The sequence below is a fragment of the Pempheris klunzingeri genome, chromosome 15, assembly GCF_042242105.1.
Source record: "Pempheris klunzingeri isolate RE-2024b chromosome 15, fPemKlu1.hap1, whole genome shotgun sequence".
NCBI classification, from domain to species: domain Eukaryota; kingdom Metazoa; phylum Chordata; class Actinopteri; order Acropomatiformes; family Pempheridae; genus Pempheris; species Pempheris klunzingeri.
The window spans coordinates 20,599,433-20,624,886 of record NC_092026.1 but is presented as its reverse complement, the minus strand read 5'-3'; the positions used below and the strand labels follow the sequence as shown (position 1 = coordinate 20,624,886).

General features: G+C 43.4%; 1 protein-coding gene across 1 annotated transcript in view; it reads right to left on the bottom strand.

The window, feature by feature from the left end:
- st6galnac5a (ST6 (alpha-N-acetyl-neuraminyl-2,3-beta-galactosyl-1,3)-N-acetylgalactosaminide alpha-2,6-sialyltransferase 5a) overlaps positions 1–24,978 on the bottom strand; it is a 47,070-nt gene extending 22,092 nt beyond the window's left edge. The window contains exons 1-2 of the mRNA XM_070845474.1: positions 24,964–24,978; positions 23,857–24,066 (exon numbers count right to left, since the gene is read on the bottom strand). Coding sequence (XP_070701575.1) covers positions 23,857–24,066; positions 24,964–24,978 — 225 coding nt within the window. The remainder of the gene's footprint in view (positions 1–23,856; positions 24,067–24,963) is intronic.
- Between the last annotated feature and the right edge of the window lie 476 nt (positions 24,979–25,454).

Below are 25,454 nucleotides of genomic sequence, written 5' to 3'. Positions count from 1 at the left end.
GGACCATCTGAGTCATCGGAGTCTACAAGGTCACCATAGTCAGCATGGCGGTACCGATTTCGACTTTCCCTGCGTGATGGGGAAAGAGTGCGGTTACGACGCGGGGGCAGACTATGTGATGCGTACGCTTCAGACTGTGGGGGCTCAAAGTAACTCCGCCGCCCATGTGGCGGGGAAAAATTTAAGGTTGTGCGGCTGTGGAGGGACTGCTGCACAAGGAAAGAGGCACCTGGGTCGGCTGAGCGAGGCAACGGAGGTCCTCTGTAACTATCTAAGGTGACTAAGTCAGTGGTGTTGTCACTGTAGGCTGCATGCCTCCTAGATGCGCCACCTGAATTAACTTGGAGGGCATGGGTACTTGGTCTGGGATCAAGGTTCTTAAGTGGGACAGCCCCCCTTGCCCGAGCTACTTCACGTTGCAGATCCTGCTGTCCTGGGTCTGGACCCTGGATGACTGGGTCTTCTGCCGGGTCTGAGTCAGCGTCGGCTGGGTTGTCAATGGCTGTCCCTACCTGGGTGACTATGGGTTCACTTCCTGGTTCTGCTCGTCTGCGAGCAGCCTGGAGTTGTAAATGCAAGAGATTTGTATCTAATCGCAACTGAACACAAGTTTCTTGTGTCTGAGCAACCTCAGACTTGGCAGCCAAAACTTCCTGTCGCAGGCTAGCGTTTGCTTGCTGCGCAGCCCTATGGCTGTCCTGCAGCTGAGCTAACCGCTCTTGGTGCTGCTCAGCTAATAGCTGAGACTTACGCTGATGAAGGAGGGTTATTAAACCTAACAACTCCGGGATAGTGCGCACAGGTTTCCCGGTGGGGTGGTTAATGTATTCCACTAACTCCTTCAGCTTTTCATCACATGTCTTAACATTGTAATGATTAAGATGGTCTCTCTCTGCTGTAGAGAGGTTAAGGAGACCAGCGACCACATCCTGCAGGGCTGGGTCGTCTGACTCACAAGTGTCAGCTCTCGGCTCACTGGGATGGCTCATTTTGCTATGCTTTACCTAGGAAAATGCCCAGTAGCTCTGACTAATAGTGTGATGGGTTACTTTGCTGCTGTAGATGCACAGGTGAGGCTTCAACCTGTGTCTTACACAAACACTGCTAAGTGTACACGTAACAGTGCAAAACAATGCTCTGGCACACCCTACTCTGTTAGGATGTGTGAGATGTCATCAACAACTCTGAAGAGCTCTAGCTGTGTTAATGAGTTAGCAATCCTTAAAACAATAATGTGCTATTATTGTTCCTCAAACAACAGTACCAACCACTAAACACAACACAAACCACAGAACACAGCTGGATTATGCTTGGTAAAAAAAAAAGAAAACTGAAAATCCAAATTTTCAACAAAAAAAAAATTTTTTTTTTTTATATTAACAACTTTAATTATTGTGCATAAATATTGCAATAAAGCTGGTACTAAATAGCCTCACACGGGGCACCATTTGTTGTGCACTGGATGGAGCTAGTTTAGTTATTGGCAGTATTATCAATAAGATTTAGCACTTATCAGTGTACTTATCGATATCAGTAAAAATTAGTTATTAATTAATTATTAATTAATAATATCGGGGCACCACCCTGGTATCAGGGTCCAATAACAAACTGGAATACAGTCTCAAAAGGGGTTATTCACTTCAAAATGTTGACATTTAAATCACTATCTCACATTTATAAGAGTGAATAAAAAGGGGCCTCACTTAAAAATGTCGATATTTAAATTACTATCTTACATTTATAAAGTGAGTGGAAAGGCATGAATCCGAGCACTGACTATCTCAACCAGCTGTTACCACAACAAATATATGCACAGTAATCACAAACAACTACTCTTTAAATGCATAACAGAGTTTATTCAACAAGCACAATGATTTGTGATCAATAATACTAGTTCAAATAAACATCTGCTATTCAACTATCTAAAAGCAGCTATTGGTACAAATTGTTAACACTCAAAACAAGATATATATACAAGCATCCAGCATGTGTGTGTGTGTGTATTTGTGTGTGTGTGTGTGTGTGTGTGTGTGTGTGTGTGTGTGTGTGTGTGTGTGTGTGTGTGTGTGTGTGTGAAGGGAAAAGGGGGGGGGCAAGGAGGAGGCCGCAGAGTGGTGACGCAATCACGTGCGTGAATACGTCACCCCAATATGGCGGACGCTCGCAAGATGTGACTAGAGGGAACGAGAGTACAGTGGAGACTGAAATCCCTTCCCTGAGCACTAGAGTCAGGGCACTACTAAGTGTGTAATAGCTACTGTACTTACCGGCCTTAACACTAGGGGCAGGATGCTGCCGGGTGTTGTAACGGCGGTAGTTACGAGCTTAAACACTAGGGGCTGACTGCTAACAGTGTAATGGCGGCTGTAATTACAAGTCTGAACTCTAGAGTTGGACTCTGTAATGGCGCCGATCGTGCCTGTAAGGGACGGTATGAACGCGTGTATGTATGTGAATGTAATGTGGGTTAGTAGGAAGAAAGAGGAAAGGAAAGCATTCAACACAAAACACTGAAAATCTGGTTTTTAACCGTCACAGGAGCGCACAATAACCGTATGTCTATCACTCAGCGGCTCGATCAGCAAACTCTGTTTACCGATGGTGGCGCTGGTCCTTTAACTGATAGACTCACGTTTACTGACTCTCCACGTGTTGGTTATAAACACAACAAAGTCCCCGCGTGGGCTTACGCACAAAACAACGCAGGAGACAAAACAACAGCAGCAAACACACAGTTGTAACACGGGACACGGCGGTCCGGCACTTTAGCTTATAAGCAAAGGTAGCACACTTAAATCCTATCTGTCTCTGCCCAGACACAATGCCTCTTACTTGAAATCGCTTCGCGAGCGATTAGTGTGCAAATCCTGCACGCCTGGCGGGTTTCGGTCCGGCTCGGGTGGCGGCGAGGAAAGGGTCCGTTGCGTCGCTGTGTTAGCGGGGAACGGCGCGCTGGTCCGCGTGTGGCAGCGTGGAGCAGCGGGAGTCGACTTAGAGGGAGAAGAACGTTCGTGATCTTTCCCTGGAGAGAACAGCGTACTGTCTCTCCCTTCCGCAGGTAAAAATTGAGGGAAAAGCCGCGGGTTGCTCGGCGTTTCTCCTCAGGATCCTAACGAGTCCGGTGAAGGACACAAAAACGAAACTGAAACCAAAAAAACAAAACGGGGCGAAAACAGCCGGTTGCTCGTCCAGCGAGTGTGGGGAAGGCTGTTACCTAGGTTTAAAGGGGAAAGACGTCCAAACAGAAAACACCCCCTGTAGTAACTTTACGTTACAGTGGAAAGGCGGTGTGTCTTAGGTGTTCACTGCTTATAAACGTTTAGTGATGTCATGGCCGTACTGGGAGTTCCTTGTGGATTTGGGGAGTTTTCCCCCAATGAGAACTCCTGGTGTTGGATCCAGGCCACGCCCCCTACCTGAGTTTATTGGAGGCAATGCCGACAAGTTTTGGCGCCCGTTTATTTTATGGCCCTTTGTTCACCGTCTGTTCCTTTGTTAGGCTTTTCCAGGTACATGTAGGCCGCTCTTTGTCTAGCCATGCGGCAAGGCCCAACAGTAGCATATCAGTATTATCAGCAAAGTGGGCTTCAATTACATCTAGCTATTAATACTTCTGTACTCAAGTAAGATTTTGAATGCAGGTGAGTTTTGTCTTTGAGATTCCACTTTCAAACAGAGATCTTTGCAACCAGTAGAACACATCCTGTCCACTAACACATCTGAAAACACATTTAAACATTCAAAACAGAAATAAGTCATTTAGTGTGTATGAATGCAGAGGTATGACCATATATCAGCAGTATGAGTACTATTTTATTTTTCACCATTAAACGTTTTTCCTTATTCGAATCAAGGGTGTAGGGATGTTGTATGCTGTAAACCCCTTGAGGCAACGTTGCGATTTGTTATATTGGGCTATAATACAATAAAATTGTCTTGACTTGGATAATCCTTTGGTTCCTAAATGTCAGAAAATAAAGAAAATTCTTAACATAAAACTCAAGTAAAAAAAAAAGTCTTGTTTTGTCCAGGAAACAAATATATGATCAGAGCAAATGGAAAAAAGCAGTAAATCCTCATATTTGACAAGCTGGAGCCGGTAAGTTATCTACTTACCATCTTATTAGCTCACAAAACGACTAAATCATTTTTCATTTCACAGTTAGATTTCCATCCTAAGAGGGATGAAGAGTAACCTTGTTCTACTTGTGGCACACACCGGGAGCCTGCCCTGGTTTCATTAAGCCCGTCCATCCATCCACAGTGGCCTAGTAAAAGTACAAAAACACTGCAGACAGACAACAGCCAGTCACATCTCTGCTCTACCTGCCAGAGCGACGACCCAGACAGCTGGGGCCGCCCTCCTCTGTTTCCTCATTCTGTCGGCATCCGAACCCTCCTCTGCTTCCAGGGAGCCTGTCCTTCACGGGGCTGGATGAACCATCACTGCCTGCCCACCGCTAACCCTGCCTGGCTTCCTGACCCAAGGAAAAACATGGCTGTCAGAGCTGCAGGGATTAACCTTGAGAGGTGGTGGGGGAATGAAAGAGAGAGGCAGCTTGGTCCCAGACCACCTGGGAAGGCGGTATCCTTAGGAGCAAAGGGAGGTGGGCTGGGTGGGTGAGACATTGTGTTCCTAGACAGTGTCCTGGTGTTGGTTCAAGGACTGAATAAACATGATGCTCGCCACTTAAAATGTGTTTCCAGTGTTATGCAGGCTGTGTGGACATCATGTGAGAGCCAGAAGCCTGGCACTAAACAGTAGCATTTGAGGACTGAGCACAACAGCGTGTAATTAAATAATTAACAGGGATGTATAAAAGCCATAGAGGACTCATAGAATCACACATTATCGCTATGTGATGGTAGCTGGAAAAGACTGTGCAGTTCGGCTGGCTTGATTGGCTTCGCAGTCAGCGCTCAGAGCCCTTCGCTGCCCATGGGTAACACAGGCAATAATTAGTGGTTAAAATTCACATGGGTCTTAAGGGGGCATGAAATCGGCTCTAATTCCTCACCCGACTCTCTCACCCTCCCTTCCCCAACTCGGCGCTGTCCCTTAAGGAAAAGACATACTTACACCGCAGTGAACCATTACGCTTGACGTGCGCCATACCCCCTCAGTGCAGAGAAATAGCATTCAAGTGTTGTTATTGATTTTGTGTGGCTGAATGCAGTAGGAAAGGAGATCGAGCGAGGGCTTACTGAGGATGCCGAATCTTCAAGGATGCGAAATGGAGGACATGGCCGGTAAATGTGAGCGTTGAGAGGCGGCAATCATCTGGCCCAGCAGGACGCTGTCTGGCTGTCATGCATTGCCCAGAAATATCACAACACAACGGAGCATTTTCAGCCTCCTCCGAGCTGACCTTTAGGCTCGTCAAAGGCGCCTTTGTTTTCTGTAGCATCCTCACAGAGAAGCCTTCCACCCATGGTCAGAAATTAATGGTGGCTTGAAGCAACAATGCTCTTGAAAGTTCTTAAAAAAGAAAGGAAGGGGAAATTCTGACCAAATGAGTATCTTCTTATTGTATGTCACCCTTCTCATGTGGAGCTTAATAGCTTGTGAGTGCAGCTTTTGTCCTCCATGGCTTGTGTTGACTGATGAGTCACATTCTCCAGTGTCTTGTGTCATGTGTCTGTCTTGTTTCATTACGGAAAATGAGAATTTTCTGTGCGGTTACTGTAATCATGTTGAGTCATTCACTGCGATAGTGAGTCAGTGTCGTGCTGAGGAGAGGGTCTGCAGGGGAAATGGCTTTGTTGGACGTGTGTCAGAGGAAAATGAGTGGATACCAGAGCCTTTTTCAACTGGCTTCACCATGTTTGTAAGCTTAGTGTGATAACATCCTAACAATTGGTAATTAGCACTAAATATGGGGGATATGAATGTGTAAAATCCATTACAACCCATAATTGTTGTGACATTCAAGTCAACTTGACTGACTCAATACTTTTTTTCCTTAAAAAGGAACAAAACTAAACTTTCAGTGCTTGAAACTATGAGTGCCCTACATACACTGAACATCCAAAGATTTGCCACAAAGGATTTATCTCACAAGTTTTGTAGTTTCGTTGGGTTTAATACACGGGACGCCTTTTATCTGAGGGAAAGGGCTACAGTTGGGAAGTTAACTAGAAGACCTTCACATTTACTGCTTGGATAAGTCTTTGCTCTTCTGAACGTCAGGGGTGATAACCTGATGAGCTAGAGGAAAAATCTGAAGATCTCTAAAGTCATTATGTATCCTCTGGGAACCATGAATATGTGTGCAACATTTAACGGCAATCTGTCTGTCTAAAACCTTGGATGTTCAGTGTGGACCAAAGTGACTAACCAGCTGACCAACAGCACCGTCCCTGCAGGTTTGGCTAAAAACAGCAAACGACTGCAGCAATAAAAAATGAAACAACCAACACTATAAAAAAATAGAAAATAAATGAAAAATATAATAAAAAAATCAAACAAAATCAACATCAGCAGTGTGGAATGGAAGACAGATGGGTTGGGCACAATCATCTATGAGGCCAGCTGTTAACAGCAGGGTAAAGTTAAAACAAATCTCGCTGGGATGAATCCAGTAGATATTTGCAACGCTAATACATTAGCATCGCAGAGATCTTTCATCATTTAGTAAAATTGCCTGTGAAAAGGGGCCATAAAAAAAGCTTTAAAATCTGATTAAAAGGGACAAAAATGCCCTAAAAAAACAAGTTAATTTCTTAAGCTGATTCCTACTGTGAGAGCCAAAATGTGCAATTTATGATATGAGATGATTAAGGAGAAAAAGGAAGAAGGGGGGAAATGAAAGGAGAAATGCAAGGATAAAGAAATTAAATGGCTGAGGACTGAGAGAGTGAAAGAAGAAAGAAGTAGCAAATAGAGAAATGAAACGCCATGTAGAGTCGATATCAGCCAAGAACTGGATGGGCTAGACGCTTTGACTACAGTTAGCAATTAGAGCTAAATCTCAACAGCTGGAGGCAGCAGCAGAGAGAAAAAATGTGAATATAGAGAAGAATCAAACCTGCTTCTATTGTACACACAGACACACACACACACACACACACACACAGACACACACAGACACACACAGACACACACACACAGGTTGAGTGCTGCAGGGCAGAGTCAATGGAGGAGGGCCTATTTGGAGGCGGTTGTCCGGCATGCACGTTTGACCAGTCATTAGTGAGAGCTGAGGTGGGGAGCAATCGCTGCTGAGAACTAATGAAGACGAGGAGAGGAGGAGGAAGAGAAGGAGGGACGAGAAGGAGAGAGTGGATATCGGAACAGGGGCAATTAGGGATTCGAGCGGTCAGCATTCGTACTCCAGGTTGACAGCTCCTGCTGCTCTGACGCGCTGGTCTTAATTAGGGGAGAGTTTGCTGTGAGCACCTTGAAGACATCTTTGATGAAGCGCAATTAGCTACTTCAGAAAAAAATAGCATCTGACCCAAAAAGAAATGAATGATTGATGGAGGTTGAGGGTGTTTTTTTTTCTCCTTTCTTCCTGTTTGGGTGGGGGCACCGGTAGAATTAAGTGCAGATAACATCCAGAGCATATTTGAAGAACAGCAGAGATTGGTGGCCGAGCTCTGATCTTCAAAGTAAGCAGGAGTGTAAAGACCTCTTCGCTGCTGTGCGAGTGGCTGAGAGAGAGAGAGAGAGAGAGAGAGAGAAACTCAACACAGACAGCGCTGCAGAGTGAAAATTTAATTTGCGCCTGTGTGCACATGTTTGTGATCAAAGTAAAAGTGTTTGGCCATTGGAGAGGGATTCAACAGTTTAAAAAGGGACACACACAAACAGAAAAATTCAGACACTGACTCCTTGGTTCAAGCGACAATTCAGTAGCCTGGTCAGCGTAAACCAGAACCTCATGCTGTTTTTGTTCATTTGTTCATGAAAGGGTAGATAATAGAGGACTGTTGAGGCTTCAGTGGGTGACCTGACCAGACTAGACAAAACTAGACCATTTGCTAAAATAACTAAAAGCACCATGTGGTTGTGTTTTCCTGAGCAACCCCTTGTGGTTATGCAAATAAAGGCTGTCGTCAACAGAAAAAAAAATACAGCTTTGATCATTTGCTGCAGAGACACTAACGCATTGTGTTTGGAAATGAAGAAGTTGTACAACATCACTCCAGACAACAAAGAGAAGAATCGCTCTAATACACTGTTCACTCCCGACGATCACCGTGATCAATATTTCATTTCCCAAGTCAGAGCTGGGACATGACGTCCAGTTGTCAGGTTGAGCGTTTCCCCTAACAAAAACGTACCCTACAGTGGGTCATGAGATGATCGGCCAGGTATGAATTCTGACACACAAAATATGTTTATCTCTCCGACTTCTCTAATCTTTGCATCTTTTGTGGTAAAAATAATCGAGTTGTACTTATTGGCCTCTAAAAACGAGACGTGAAAAGTGTCGACTTAACTGCTCATATCCACAGACTGTATATAAGAGGAGGATGTGGCCACCACGATGGCCACTTGAGTCTGGTTTTAAGGATGTCGTCATCTTGGTTTTTTGGGGTGAAGACGTGGACTGCCCCTGATAGTCCCCAAAGCATACCCTGCTTTATAGTTTATTTTCCTTAAAATGGGACTGTAATTTACTAAATGAATATCATGCTGCGTTGAAGACTTGAATCTAGCGACTGAGACCATGAACTCATTAGGAACATGTTTACCGAGGTAATGAATTAATTAAGAGGTGGGGTCATTTTCTCATAGACTTAGAGTCGCCCCCTGCTGGCCATTACAGAGAGTGTAGGTTTAAGCCACTTGTGCATTGGCTTCAAGCACTTCTTTTATGCAGTCTATGCTCACAACTTACAGGCATGAAACTGGGGCCAAGCCATTGCCTCATATGAAGGCATTTAAAAAAAAAAAAAAAAAAAGGATGGGGACCACCGTTTTAGGTTACAACATGATAAAATCTTAAAACATCACAATTTGTGTTCTCAAAATTGACCACAGAGTTGTGGCATCATCTCTCGTAGCACGGTCTCAACAAAACATGACTACAGAGCCACATCACATTTCATTATACAGGTGTTGCTATTTGTGTGTCCACCCACACTGAATCCATTGCTTTCTGCCTCACACTCCTCTCCCTTCCAATGCCTCTCCAATCAAAAATGCCCTTGTATCCCAAAAACCAAAACACCTCTGCAGCTCATGAGCAGCCCGCGTCTGCCCTGAAGGCAGGACTCTGTCATTAAACCTTAACTCTCCTCACCGCCAGCATGGAAAGGTGAAAAGAAGAATGCCGCAGCTTGTTCTTTCACTTTCTTTTCTCACAGATAAAAACGAACTTCCTCCTCCTCTTCTTCCTCATCTCGTCTGGTGTGGGAGACCCGCAGAGGAGAGCAATTGCCGTGAGTTTCTATTAGTATGAGCTGCTGAAAAGACCAGACCCAGGAAGCCCGACATGTCAAGCCAGTGGGAGAGCGGAGAGAATCAGGGTTGCGCTTTGTTACAACACACACTCCTTTGCCGTAATTGGCTCCATATCAGGCTGCTAGCCGCTGGTGCAGACCCTACAATGATGCAGCCATTGCTTGTCCCTATAACCTCCACCCAGACAGAGGAGGAGAGAGCTGCTGCTGCTGCTACTGCTGCTGCTACTGCTGCTGCTACTGCTGCTGCTGCGAGGACCACACAGGCTCATCCCTGTGAGTGATTGCCTTGGCATGAATACAAAAGATGAGGTGCAATTTACCAGGTCAAAGAATCTCTCCCTCTCCCCTCTTTTTGCTCTAAAATTGAAGCAGGAGGTGGTGAGCTTAGAAGATAGAGGAGGGAAAGCCAGGAGGAAATGACAGAGGAACATTAGGAAGAGAGAGAGAAGCAGAAGGATGGGGGGAGGGGGTAACAGACAGAGGCGGGCTGAGGAGGGGAAGAAAATGAAAGGCAATCTGATAGATGAAAAAGAGGAGCAAGAAAAAGGAGTGGCTGTCAGAGAAAGAAGCACTTTGGAGACCATGAAATGTAGGGCAGGGCCTTCAGAGAGACACGGAGGGATTTCAGGGGCGTCCTTTGATGAGGGAAAAGTTAGAAATACACACTCGCTTGCTTCACAGTCGCAGATGTTATGGCATCTGATGAGGTCATTAAGCGAGCGAGGCAGCAGCCTTGCAAACATCATTAAAACATCTGCAGCGTTTCCCTTCCTGAGCGCCCAGACACCTGAAGCCAGTTCTGTGTTTGAAGAGATTTCACATTTGCAAGCGGCCGCCATCGTCATCACACCGCCGTATTGATGTGGTGGGCTGATATGTTCCCGTAATCCTCTCAGATCAACTGTTGGGACTGATAGGCATGGTTATCGCCCAGCGCGGCGTGGTAAACAATGGACTGAATCGATAACGAGAAGATGATCTTGTAAAGAGAAGTTTAGCGAGAGTAATGACTTGGACGGAGATGTCTGAGCACAAAGTGCGTGCAGCTGCTTCATGGTCACATCACGTCCATGCCTGCACTGCAAAAGTCCCTTTTCTACAAAGATACAGCGAGTTGAAAATGAAACTGAAAGATAAAAGGTGCAGTATAATCCTAGCGTGAAGCCGAATATATGCATGGGTAGGGACAGCGGGAGGAGATTTGAATATGGCACTCAGACGAACTGTTAACCGTCAAACTCGAGATGACAAGTTTGTTGTGAACAAGGGCAAACAGGCAATTTTCACACCGACGCAAAAACTTCTTCCAGTCTGGAGACTGGCTGTTAAATCTTGGAAAGCGAGTGTCATAAATCCCATTGAGCTCAATCCCAAAGGAGCAATTACTGTCGTGTTCTCACTGTATAACAACAAGCCCAAGAAAAACAAAAAGAAGACATCAATAATACATCGCAAATACTACAGTTCCTATGTGGGGGAAAGCTCTGCTTCTCTCTGAAAACATTTTCAATTCTAAATATTCTAGCTGGAGTGTGTCCATTATGTGCTGGAATAGAGGATAATGAGAGACAGTAACCAAAAAGGGTGTGTGAGTGTGTGTGTGTGAGTGTGTGTGAGAGAGAGAGAATGTATAAAACACCAGCTGCCAGCGACAACACTTGTCAAGCAGGAAGAATCTACTGGGAGGCGACAGATTTCATTTTGGCAGGCAGGACATGTGAGTGTGTGTTACAGTCTCTGAGAGCGTTGTATATATGTTTTTGTGCAATAAGTGTAACTAAGTAACTAATTATATTTGTTCAGGTATTTTACTTAAGTATAGTTTTTAAGTATTTGTATTTTGCTTGAGTAATTTCATTTTATGCTACTTTACACTTTCTTACTTACTACTTTACACTACTCATTTCAGGGGGAAAATGGTTATGCATTACATCAGTGGTGTCTAGTTGGGGCCCTTTGTGGTGTTTCAGATCCACCTGTTTTGTTGTGCATGCCAGAAACTCAAAAATGCACAAATTGTTGGTGAGCGATGAGGAGACTAAACTTCAAACATAAATACCATATTTCCATCCTGTTTTCCATCATTTGCCTTTAACTGGAGTGCTTTACTATTACATCATCATATTCTGTCCTCTTCTTCTTCTTCTTCTTAATGGTTTAATGGCCACTAACTGTACCTCAGTGCTCCTAAATTCTAATATTTGCACAACAGTAGGGACGCATTAATTTGCTTTTATGTGTTTGTTTTCCAATTTACTGGCTATTTGTTTACATTTTCCCTACATTCGTGTGGACACTTGACTAATGAGATGTTAGTTACTTCCCTTCTAAACTTCTCAGATTGTGTCCTTTAACGGTTTGAGGGGAGTAAGTAATATTTCACAAAAAAAAGCAAAGATTAGAGAAAAAGCCCCAAAATATATTTGTGTAGCAGAACCTTGTTTTTTCTTCTTTCCTATTGATTGATTGTTATCAATCAATATACTTTATTAATCCCCGAGGGGAAATTCCGTAATCTTCATCAATAGACCATATCTGTGAAATCACTTTTGATACTTATGCTGATATTTCTTATGTACCATTTCTTCCACCACTGTGCAAACCCAATATAATAAAAAATAAAAATAAAAATAATAATAATAATAATAATAATAATAATAATAATAATCCCATCTCTATGAAAGGACTTCTATTCCCAGTGTGGCCCAGTGGAATTTAGAGGAGAGTTTGGTTATGCTAATTTTTCCTGCATTATTTCCAGACATTTAATAGGAAATGCTAATGAAATGAATCACAGCGCTAATGTTTATTGCCAAGGTAATGCCTATTCATTTACTTAATGGACGCGCACCTGAGATGCAATAGCCAAAATGATGATTAGCAACATGCGAATGAGGGCTACATTCACACAGGTTTATCTTCACAAAGAGAGAAATGGTTCCTGACAACAGCTTTGGTTCTGACTCACATCAGTAAATGGCTGTTTGGAGGATTTTGTTTTTCCCCGGTTTATCACCGAGGTGATGTGCCTCATTAGTCTAATCCTGAGTGTATTCTGCCCAGCAGGAATTCATAAAAAACACAAACAATGCACACATGCATGCTAACTGCCTTCTGCCGGGGAGGAGCTCCCACACCATTTTATCCCTTAATAAGCCCTGATCACAGTTTTTCACGTTACCGCACGCTGAAGGAAAGCTGAGCGTCACACGGCCACAGAGCTGAAGGAGGTACTCAGATCCTGTACTCGAGTAGATATACAACATTGTAAAAGTCGTGCATTCCAAGTAAAGTAAGAGTGAAGAAGTGTTATCAGCAAAATGTATCAAAATAAAAGTGCTCAAACTGCAGAAAAAAATGTCCCGTTAGTGACATATTATGAACATTGTTAATGCTGATACATCAATGTGTCAGCAGCTGTTTCTACTGAGGTGAAAGCAATGACTTTACATACTATTACAGAGTTTGATCTAGTGGTTCCCAGCATGCGGATTGGTCCCCTTCAAAGGGTCATACGATATATTTGAGGGGTTGTGAGATGATTAATCGCAGGAAAGACAAAATGAACAAAGTTCTCCTACATAAATTCTCCTATCTTTCCTTCTTGGTGAAATATGACAATATTTCCTCTTAAAGCCTCGGGCAGGTATTTAAACAAATGGATTGAAGAGGTTTAGAGGGAAATAACTCTTTGGTTGAACTGCTAACAGCTGATGGTTCTGTGAATCATTTGGCTAAAGGGCCCCAAATAGACACCATTTACTTTTCCTAAGAAGTCCCACATCAGAAAGGTTGCCAACCACTGGTTAAATCTACAAACATTTCATAAGCTCATCCAATGCTCATAATGCAAATTCTGAAAAGTAACAAGCAGCTGTCAGATAACTGTAATGCAGTAAAAAGTACTCTGATGTCCCTGATGCTACTTTAGATCTCTACTTCATTACATTTCAGAGAACTCTGTTGCTTTCCAGCAATGCACAGCCGTCTGCTCTGCAACTGAAGATTGTTTGAAGCATTAAAACTGATATTAATGCTCGTGCAGTCGATACTTTTCCTCTCAGTTATTAGCCGAGCATCTGATGCTATCATCATCATCATCAAGGCTTTCGTTGCATTATTAATGAGATGATGATGGAAGAGCGAATTTACACTAATTATGAACCGAGGAAATGGAGTCATCTTCAGCTCATAAATAGACAGATACTCTTTTGCGATGCAGAAATGAGCCTCTGCATCTGTTAAGTTTATTATGAGTCTTTATTATGAGTGTATTCTGTGTTGGAAACTTTTTTTTTTGGCTCCAAAACTTTCTCAGTGTTGATGTTTTGAAACTTAAATTCTTTGAGTTTCAAAGTATTACCACTGCTCTTGGAGGGTATTTGAGGATTCAGGGACCACTTCTGAACTGTTATTAACCAAAGTAGAGCGCTTCAATTTAAACAACTGAAGGATGACAAGAGACAAGGCAGAGGTTTCAAATGACTGCTTTACTCAAAACAAGTCGAGCTCCTCTATAAACAGAAAGCTAATCCCTGCTGGCATGATCAGAAAAATACACAAGCACTGTTCCCAATGTTTAATGAGGAAATCATTGCAGTTTTATTAGATTGTTTTTCGTATCGCTGGTGAACAATGAATTTAATTCATTTCATTACAAAAAGTTGGAGCAACCTTTTTAAAAAGGTAAACTGCCTGTTGGCTCATGATGAACTCAGATCCCACTTGATTTTGAGCTTATTATCTCAGAACACAAGCATCCAATAATTCTGCAAAGAAGCTGTCAAGCTATAATTTAGTCCACTTTAGCGCAGGTTAATTTGGTGGTGCAGAGGCACAAAAGTGCATCAGAGGACAGAGCAAGGACTCATCAACAATACTTACAATACTTTCTTCTGAGCAACCCTGAAATACCTGTTGAGTGTTGTCTGACTCGAACATAGTGTAGCATAAAAAGCACCACAAGTCATGTGGCGGTATGATTATGAATTTTTTTTTTTCCACTGTATGTGTCCTTTGACAGTGTAAAGTATTCAAATACATCTCAGAATCCTTTTAATGGAAGTGGAAAAGGCTATAGCAAGCTTTTTTACCCTTTTCAAGGTTTTTCATTCTGTGAAAGCGAAAGATAACAGTGCTGAGAATACTGATGATAGAATCTGCAGCTTAAATCAATTTACGTTTAGATCCTGGATAAATTCTAAATGAATTTATGAACTGTGTTTGTTCATAAACTTGACGCGTTCAACTACGAAGCGCTTTGAATTTTCCACTCTTCCAATTCACATCTCTTCTTCTCAATGGAAACGACAGCCGAGACTCATGGGTATCAGTAGTATTTAGACTCATCGGCCAAGCCAAAATGACGGACAAAAGTATTTAAAACGTAAAAAAAAAACTAAAACATATTAACATCACATTATCAGGAAGAGCAGTATGTGTATGTGCAGTAACACTGAGGATCTTGTTGAAATAAAATTTTCAAACAGGAATACACAATAGGGAAAAAGTACATCACATATCTATATGCTATCTTTTAACTGCAGGAACTGGAGTCAGTGAGATCTTTGTGTTGAGCCAGTGAGGGTTAAATCACAACCTGTGCCTTCCCGCCTAAAATCAATTTAGCCGTACTGACAATCATGGAAACTTCCACTGATGACCTACATGTCAGTGTGACCTACTTGCTGCTACTGAGGCTGAGGTCCAACATCTCAATACAGTTAAAAATCTGAGGTGAACGCTGCAATGTCTACAAACATCCCTCGGTTCTCTAGGATGATGCGGGTGAGCAGTGCTGTTTTTATCCACAGGATGAAACACTGGTGTTGTTTGTACACTCTTAAAGTGATGAAATGGAGACGTTTCTGAAACAAACCAACCAACAGTCACATCTTTTCACAGTGACTGACACGATGAGAACAAGTGTGAAAACGGACAGAGCTGCAAGGACAAATTCTGTCCTCCACACTCCTTAAATTACTATTTCCTCTACTGCCCATGCTCACTGCAGAGCCACACTGCACTGGCGGCAATGAAAACTGTGTGCTATCAGAGAAGTGACAGAACCACCAGGAAAGATTATAGCAGACTCTCCATTCACCTCCACAGTGAGTTTTTGACTCACAGTGGCACAGCTGGTGCTCATCACACAGCAGGAGGCGGCTCGATGTGGGTGCTATGTGTAAATGAAGTATTTTCTCCTGAAGCTGATCTCTTGTGCCAACAAATGCTTGAGTTTTCGTACCGCTTCCTCTATCCGACTTGTGTAGCTTGTGTAGCAAAAACTAGCTTCTCTAAAAATTAACATGTAAGTGACAAAATAAAAAAACAAACGAGTGTTGTATGGTGCATTAATTACGTGATTCCTACTTGCAAATAGTGTTCGCATCAGCCAAAGTCCAGTGTTCAATGTAAATTATATAGCGAATGGATGTGATGTTATTTTGTCACTGCACAGTATTCTAACCCTCACACAGCCAGCACTAATCATAAAACCATCTTGATGATGGAAATTCTTGCTCAGCGTCAACATGGGAATCATTCCCTTTACTATTATCCATCCCTCATGACGTAAATGTTCACGTTTAACCCTCATCCTAACTACTTTTTGACATATCTCACAGGTGTTTTATTCCATCATTCCAATTTTTCACTTATTTAATGATTTTCATAAATATCAATGCATTGGAGTCCTAGTCAAATCTGCCTTTGCAGTTTTAATAGATGGAACTATTTATTGACTTGTTTGCCATGGGTCCTAATTTAACTTACTGCTCTGTCAGTCATTTTGAAGGAGACACACACAGATGGAGCAGATACGGTTTTCCTATCAACAATGTATAACAAACATTATCTCAAGACACTTTGCATCTAGAGCAGGTCAAGACCAAACCCTTTAATTAAGAGAGGCCCAACGATTCAAGAATTCATAATTAAAGAATCCCCCCAAGAGCAACAATGGCAGGGGAAAACTCCCCTTTGAAATTATGAAACCTCAGACAAAACCTGGCTGAGAGGAGGGTGGCTTTCTGTCTGGGGCCGTGGTTTAGTGGTCAAACTGATCAGGGATCAAACAGACATGTCAACAGCATGGTGCACCTTCTGTGTAACCGTCTGTTTTGTAACGACTGGTGCCGCTTTTCTGTTGTCCAATAAGAAAGGTAAAAAGATGGCTGACATCATCACAGGGAGAGGCTGCTTGAGGAGGAGGAAGATTTTGTATGCATCTCGAAGAGACAGATGCATTTACACTTTTACGACATCTGGCTTCAATATTTATCATCTACTGAGGTTGTCTGAGCAGTCAGATTCCAGTCCCTCTTTGAGGTCTGATAGCTACCTGATCTACCCAAGATGCACAAAGTGTGTAGGCGTAAATGGGGTACCGCAAGCCTCCAGAGCAGCTCAAACACTCCTTGGCATACATTCAACAAGTCTCTGAAAACCATTCCTCCAAATCATATTCCCTTATCGGCGCTGTCTACCATATCACGATTAAGTCTCCCATAGGTGTTCAATTTGGCTGAGATTTTGTGGCTATGAAGGCTACAGCATATGATTCACATAGTTTCCATACTCATTATGCCATTCAGTGAGCCTTCATTTCCTCCATGAAAGCATCTGCATTTCTTTCTACATTCATTGGTATTGACTTTCTATGGTTTCTGTTTTACACTACAGAGATTTGGGGTCCAGCGAAAGACTCTGCTGTTGACATAACCTGAATTAATGTGAAATCCCTCCAGCAGGGAAAAAAGGGAAGGAGACGGAAGCAGCTCCTTATGCGCGCAGGAAAAATGCTTACTCCTCAGCAGCACTGGAAACAGGTAAACAGGAGGCTTGTCAGTGAGAGCGTGAGACCAAAGAACCTTCATTGAACAGCCAATGACGGCGTCTCCTCAATGGGGGGGTGATGGGATATACATCAAAGTCCCCTCTGTAATTGGGACTGTTTCAACTTGAAGGCAGACATCGTGATGCAGGAAACGATTTAATGCCATGTCAGCAACACACTACAGGAGGCCGTTTCTTTCTACATGCCTCTCGGGTGCTTACAGTCGAGGTTTCCTCTATAACTTTTGCTTTGTCATTTTGTGCTTTATAAAAAAAAAATAAATAAATCATACAGTCCTGCTCCCTTGGTCAATTTTAGATGGAGAAGCTCATTGTTTTGGCAAACCCCAGACCTCTGTAATTAATACCCTTGGTATCCAGTGTGTTTCTAATCTTGGGGTGGGGGGGCTCACAACATACAGAAAGATTATGCAAAAATACAAGTAACAGTTTCATCATTCCTCTCTCCCACCAAGGAGGACGTGCTCATTAATCACGCCTAAAGAGCTGAGTAATGTAGCAGGCCTCGGGTGTCCAGTGGAACCAGAGGAAGGAAAAGCAAAGAAATTTGGTTTTATTTCGATGCTTCCTGCCAGCCATCACTTTGCAATCGTTCTCAACGATGTGGAAGACAGCTGCAGACCATCATCTATCTCCTGATGTTGTGCCAAAAGGTATTATCCATTTATCATAATTTAACCTTTTCAGATCTTTCACAGGTCTCTCAAGGGCCGAATAAGTAGAGCGTCCTACGGGCTACAGCTTACCAGGCACCAAAGGTTAAAACACGGAGAAGCATGAAATCACCATTCAGCTCATGACACACGCCTCAAGAAATTTCCCTCCACTTCCTTTATGTTGAAAATATGACTTCACCAGTGATTCCCTAACCACAGAATGCCAAAAGGCACCAAGTGTGAGATTACTCCGTCGAGGGAATGCTTATCAAGAGGCAGCGCCACCCCCTCCCCCTCCCACTCTTCATCCATAATTGCTTTTCAGGCCTGCACTGGAAAGAGCCTGAAGCTGTGTTATGTTTGGCGGGAGCAGAATGCACCGGAGATAAGTTGAAATCCAAGACTATGCCCCAATTGGGACCACTGTGGCATAACGAAACCACTATTCTCGTCTGTTCGGTCAAAACTGTGCATTTTTAGTATTCTTCTAGTATTCTAACAAGGTCTCTGCATAAAAATAATGGTTATCTATCACTAATGTTTCGTGCTGTAATTTAAAGCCCCAATTGGTACAAAACACAAAGGAAGACCTCACAGACACATGCACCAGTTAATGCACATACACACATGGACCTGCAGACTTCAGACATAAAACGACTACAGAGTCCTTGCCCATAACTGTCTAATTGGGGAGTTTTCTGTCTCGCTATCCAGCTGGCTGATTGCATTGCAAATCCTAATGAACGGTAAAAAATGGCTTTGTTGCTTGGAGAAAACCCTAGAAGATGTTGCTGTCCGAGATGAAATATTAAACATCTCACTTCTCCAGCTGTCACTAAAGCTGTGGTAGGGAGAGGGATGCCTTGTCATGTCTCCTTGGCACAGATGGCTTCGTTCTCCTTGGCTTATGCCTTCAGGCGAAGTGTACCTAGTCAGTGAGTATTTCCAGCCCAGATATGTCTAAAACCAACTCTGCCCAGAGTTTGTGCAGAAGAATCTGCTTTGTAAATTTCTTGTGCCATCCCAGTGGGATTGTCTGCAACTGCAGAACAGTTTCTGGCTTTTTTGTGTTTCTTTTTGCCATGGTAGTTGTACGGCTCTAGTGATGGCAATGTTTGTATACCACTTTGGTCTAGATTTAAATAGCACAACAACTATTGGAAGGCTTGCAATGAAATTTGGAACAAACATTCATCGTTCCCAGAGGATGAATAGTGCAAACTTTTGCTCAAGCATTAATAGTTCCCTGAGGAGCAATGTAGCAACTTTAGTGATCTTCTGACGTTTCCTAGAGCACCACCATGAGGTTGACACTCGTGTTTTTTGGTGATATGTATCAACAACTATTGGAAATTCATGTCATGAAATTCACGTTCCCCTCAGGATGAATTGCAATCACTTGATTCTCTGACTTTTCACCCAGCACCATCAACCTAAGTCAAAAACCTGCAAAACTAATGACATTCCCATCAGCCTTAAGTGTGTACTTTGTGTTTAGCAGTAATTAGCTACGGTTAGCATGCTAACACGCTAAACTAAGATGGGAACGTGGTAAGTACTACCTGCTAAACAACACCATGTTAGTATCGTCACTGTGGAAGAATAATGTGTGGATCCCACAATATTAGAGGAGAGCAAAGCTACAACTGAGGAATACCCTTTCAAGAGTAGCTGCCAGCATGGATGTAGACTCTGCCTTGTTTGGTAAGGGGCCAGGCGTTCAACTTTTAATCATATGAAACATCTTGTGCTTTGTTAAACAGGAGCCTAGTCAGCCTAGTTCATCCCTTTCCAGCGTGACATCAGCTTGCACCTTATGTTTGATAAGACTCTTCGATCTCGCCTGCACTGAAATCTCCTCCATTACTTCGCCTCCACCTGTCTTGTGGGATATCAGTTAGAAATCTGCATGATACCGGTGTCAGAGAGGCAATCAGAGGGTGATGGTTACACCGTCTCATCCTCCCATCTCCACAGAGCGACAGGCGAGAGTGGTTTCCTGCCCCCCCTCCTAAGTTTTTTTCTCCCTCTCACTGAGAAAATAAAATGGAGGATACTGCTAGAAGAAAGGAAACCCTTTTGGGATTTCGCTCTCTATCTTTCACTCACGTGTCAATTTCTGCCTACTTCGCCCTCTTGTCTCATTCTCTCAGGCTGAACCTTTGCTGGGTCGTATATTCCCTTTTATCATTCTCTCCGTCCTTACCCTCTCCTGGTTTAGTCCTCTTCTCTCGTACTTTTTTTGCCCTTACTCGGCAAGAGTTTCTCTCCCTTTTCATCTCCATCCCAAGTTTCTTTCTTTGCTTCCTTATCTCGTCCCTCTCCTCCACAGTCTTCACAGCACATGTCCAGGTCAACCAAGGCTGCTACAATGCTAGAAATACATTACCCTGTATTCTGACCTAAACCAAACATGTTGCTGTTAAAAGACATAGCACGAAGGATTTAAATGGATTTCAGATACATGCACGCTGTTAAAATGTTTGGTTCATAACCAGGTGAGGAGGGGAAAAAAATATATTTCTTGGTTCTGGCAAATGTTTTGGCATATTGGCCAAAAGTCTGCAGAAAACTTCCAAGCCTCAGAATGTTTTTTTTTGGGTTGTGATGAGTTTAATACTCTGGTGGAAGATGAAGTGAAATTGGTCAAAGGCTGACTGGCACTGCACCCTCCGTGCCAGCCAGCTGATATCTTGAAAAGATCAATATAGCAGAGAGGTCAGCAAGCAAAAATGAAAAAAGACAAATGTTCATGTCAGAGTATTTTTTCCAAAGACCAATCATTCAGCACTGCAGGAGAACAAATGCGATGCAAGGCCGACCAATTTTTTTCCCCACTTCTCAATACATACAGAGAATGTTTTCACACTGCAGGTAGAGCGCAATGACTCACAAAACTAAACGTAAAGTAATTTAAGCCTGTCCTGCATTATGCACTACCACATGCTTGTCGTAACAATGTGCATTCAAATCACAAAGTATTGATTGCAACTTGCAGTGGCAGGATGTGAAGGGTGACATATTAGCAGGTTTGAAGAAGTATAAATGATGTTCACTGGAGCTGTGGCCCTAATTGATGTCCCTTGTCGCCAAAATGTCAATAAGTTTATTGCCAAGAGAAAAATATAAATTGGTGGTTTACTTATGATGCTCGATTGCTCCCGTCAGTGAGGCAAAATCAATTCTCACCCATAGCTGGGTTTACTGACGCATTACAGACAAATCCTCATCAAATCAAAACATACACGGCCACTGAATATTGGCATTTCAGACAGTGAGAAAAAAAGATGCTGCTGTGAGCCCAATCAGCTGTCTTAAAATAGGACTGACTCATTTCATATTTATTTGTGCGCAGCTTGACTTCTGAGAGACCTGCATGACTTAGCTGTGAAAAAATTCAGATTCAAAGAATGAAAGCTAAACAGCCTCTGGCATACTGACCGCAACTCTGGGCAAATATTAACTGGATTTTAGTGTTCTGTACCACACAAGGCCCATCATCCACATCCTACTGATAAACTGAGTCATTACATTGAAAGCTCACAGACCTAAATGAAAAGTCTGTTTTTTTAGGCATGGCTCATATTGGGTATGGTAGAAAAAATAATAATCTAAGAGCTATGTTTCCGAAGCAAGTTTTGGTTCAGTGTCTCGCCTAAGGACACGTCAACATGAGGTGTAGAAGAGCCCAGGATCAAACCGCTGATCTTCCGATTGATGGACCCGTAAGGCTTGAATAAACTCCAGAATGGATGCAGATGCTGAACAGATGATGCTTGTGCATTTTCTGTTAATGCTGCACTGGGTTGTCTGCATAAGGAGGGGTGTTCACGCGTGGTTGTCAGCACAGTGATTAATCTCAAACTGCACGTGAGACGGTCCATGTGGACCCTCGTGGCTATTCTAATTCTATCCTTAACCTTCACTGCTACATGTCAAACCTTTGCACTAAAACCAAGTCTTAAGCCTCACATGGTGCTTTAAAGAACCGAGGACAGGACTACGGTTAGGGCACCAACTAAGGAACACAACGTCCCTGATTTCCATCCATCCCTTGTTGCATGTCGTTCCCTGTCTGTCTCTCCTCTCATTTTCTGTCATGTTTCAACTGTATATGTAAGGTAAAAAAAAAAAAACTCCATTTCTAAAAACATTCTTATTCTCAAGGTCTAAAGCTTGGTGTATAGACAGACGCAGCATTGATAGATTTAAGTACATCAGCAGCGATTACTGTACTTTTATTCCATTGACCATGTTCCTTGAAAAAATGCTGAAAGCGTTAGATTCACTCCACTGTCACGGACATGAAGTCACCATTATGACGTGTGTTAAGCTAAGTACAGTATGCCAGGTGTAAAGTAAACTGTGAATTCACCATAAACACACACCAAAGCTCACCAACACACATTTGCTGTGGAGCTGAAAGGCTCAAGAGGAAACTTGAGTGGTCAAGCAGCATTTCTCTGGAGAAAACTCTGCCAGCTGCACTTTTCAGCAGCCAACATTACAGGTTTCCACACTTAGTTTCTGCACGAATGAGACTTTTTTAATGAATAATATTTCCACTTTCTGCTTCCAACCTGCAATGCTTTGTGACAAGATTAAGTGGCTCTTTGGAGCCCCTGGTGTTTAATTTAGCAAAAGTTAATTTACCAACCAGGCTACTTTGTCTTACGTTCCCGAACAATGTGTTGACTTCCAGCTCTGACCAGCTGATGTGTGTTTGTGCTGTTTATTTGTCTCATCCACACAACAACAGCCTCTTCTAAGAACAGTCAAGAGGCTGTCAAATCACTCATATGCAAATCAACCTGTGACACAATCTGATGATATAAAGCATGTTTCTAGCAGCCAGCAGATACAGAGATGGCAGCACTGATTAGCCCTGCCATTCAAGATGTCATCAGTCCTGCCATGAATGGACTACTGAACAGGCCTGCGTTCAAAGTTAACACTGCCAAATGCAAAACAACCAAGAGATGCAAAATGACTGCAAAGAAACACAAAATGACTAAATTGAGACATGAAAAGACTACAGAGAAATGCAAATTGTCTCCAGACACTAACAACTACAGAGATGCAGAACAACTTCCCAGAGACGTAAAATGGCTACGAAGAGAAACAGACTGATTAACGTTGGGTCTATTTCCGTCTGAAAGGCCTCCTGTGTTGCAGCGTTGAGGAGCCTTTAACGTGTCTGTTTCCAGAGGCTTATTGTCTCATAATCTGTCTTTGAATCTGGGTAAAATGTTTCATTTCACTAAATTTCAACCATGTTAAATGAAATGGTCAGAGAACTGTTGCATCCATCATCTGGCTCAGTGGTGCAGAAACCGCCCCAACAGCCCATCAACCAGATTGCCTACAGAAAAGCACGCTGTCTTGTATGATGTATTAAAAATAAGCCTTTACAAGGTGATTAGGTCTGCTTTACTTGCAGCGCCTTCGCTCTCCAGTACTCAAATTGATTGTTTTCTCCTGGCTTGGTAAATAGATGGAAGTCAATACACCCCTATGGTGACGTCAGGGTTCACATAGCTGCAGGTCTACTGGGCTCATCAATTAGAGCATAAGAATGCAGCCAAGGATTTCATCTGGAGCCTAAGCTGTTATTAGTAAAGACAGGTGGGTATTGAGTGTGGTGCAACACTGTGCTGGAGAAAATTGTGATAAATGACAGGGAGGAGGTCCCTCTCTCTCTAAAGAACTGTGCAGACAGACGACTGCTGGTCATTAGGCTGCAGGAAGGGTGTGTGTGGGTGTGTGCATCAGGTAGACTAGACAAATTCAAGGAATAGAAATGAGTTTCTAAAAAAGGGAGAAAGCACATCTGGCTTCACTTTGGAAAGCTTTGGGTCCTGTCTCGCAGTGCGTTAGTCACACATTTGAAGCCGTTCCCTGCGTTATGGGAGCCGCCACAGCTGTTTACCTTATGGTCGATGATGCCGCTGTATCCCTGGAGGACCGGGGGGTGAGGCTTGGCCACCCTGACGGAGGCTGCAGTGGGTCGCCGCAGCTGTTCATGCTGTCGGATGTGCGTGTCGTTAGCGTCCCTGGAAGCGCCGTTGAAGCTGCCGTTGTACACGAGGAACAAGCTGGCGCACAGGAGAAGCACGAGGAGCACGGCTACCCCATGGCGCTGACACAAAGACACAAGCAGATGTTGACAAATTAGCTCTGCTGCACTGGACTGAGTTCATGCTGCACCTTCAGGCTTGAATGACAGATGACAGGCACCATCATCATCCTCCTCCTCCTCCTCCTCAGCCGTGTTTGTCAGCAACGCCGCAACTTCCTGCAATTCATGTCACGTGCGAGCAAACTTGGGGGGAAAAAAGCAGATGTGATCAACTAAATTTAAGGGCACAGGCCCATTGATGACATTGACGAGGTGTCAGGCTGTTAATGATCTTCACCCACTTAGTTTGCATGCGTGCATTTTAATGCTGAGCTGCGTTCAGGGGCACATCTGCAGGGTGATTAACAATAAGCGTCTCGCCGCAGTGAAAGCAGAAATGCTATAAAGTAAAAAGTTCATATCGATTTCCTGATCTTGCAAGTCAAAAGGTGGCTCCATCTGAGCTTCCACGTTATTAATCCATATCACATTACAAATGCAGGAGATAAGCAGCTCATGACACTTTTGATTTGTTCCGTGGCGCACTGCCTAACAAGGACTGTTGCGGATCTGTTTTTTTTTTTTTTTCTCTGTCACAGCTGGAGTATTGATGCAAGTGATATTAAAGCTATAACATATCATGCACTTTTTGCATTCATGCATCTGCATTAAACGCAGGAAAAAACAAAGAGCCGGCGCGCTGTGATCCATGCTGTAGTGTTTATTATGAGAAAAGCCGGAGCTTAGTGCCAAACGGAGCGCACAGCTGGATGCCCATTGTTCGCGTCCTAATCTTTTGATCCGGCAGAGTACACACAGCAGCGTTATGGCGGTTGGAGCGCACTTCACAGAAACAATTCCTGATTTAAAAGCGAGCGCAAAGTGTTGTCTACAGGACTACATGGCAGAGACCTTTACCATAGGTGTCTTCATTTTGCGGCGCGCTGTCTTATCGCTGCGGCTCAGTGCGTCTGGCTCCACTTTCTCTCATGGTCCGGCGTCATCTGTTCTGCTCGCAGCCCCGATCCACTCCTGCTCCGTCCGCGCCGTGCCGTGCCGTGCCAGCCTGCCCGCCGCTGCCCGTGTGCCTCCAGACCGGAGCCCAGGCGCAATTCATACTGTGGAGACCGAGGCGACAGATGTTCACTATTGTGCCTCTGCTGGGTCTTAAAATCCCCCGACTTTCAGGGGCTGGAGAGCGGAGGCGCAGCGCAGTTAATTAAAGAGACTACCTGCGAGAGGGTGATAAGGCCGTTTTGTTTAATGGTTATATCCTGCTGAGCAACATTTTGATGGAAATCTCTGCTTGGAAATCTCTGAGTACAGTGAACACAGGTCGTGTCGTCTTATGGCGTCTGCTGCATAAAATCAGAGGTGGATTATGAATGCAAGAGAAGTTATATGGCTGT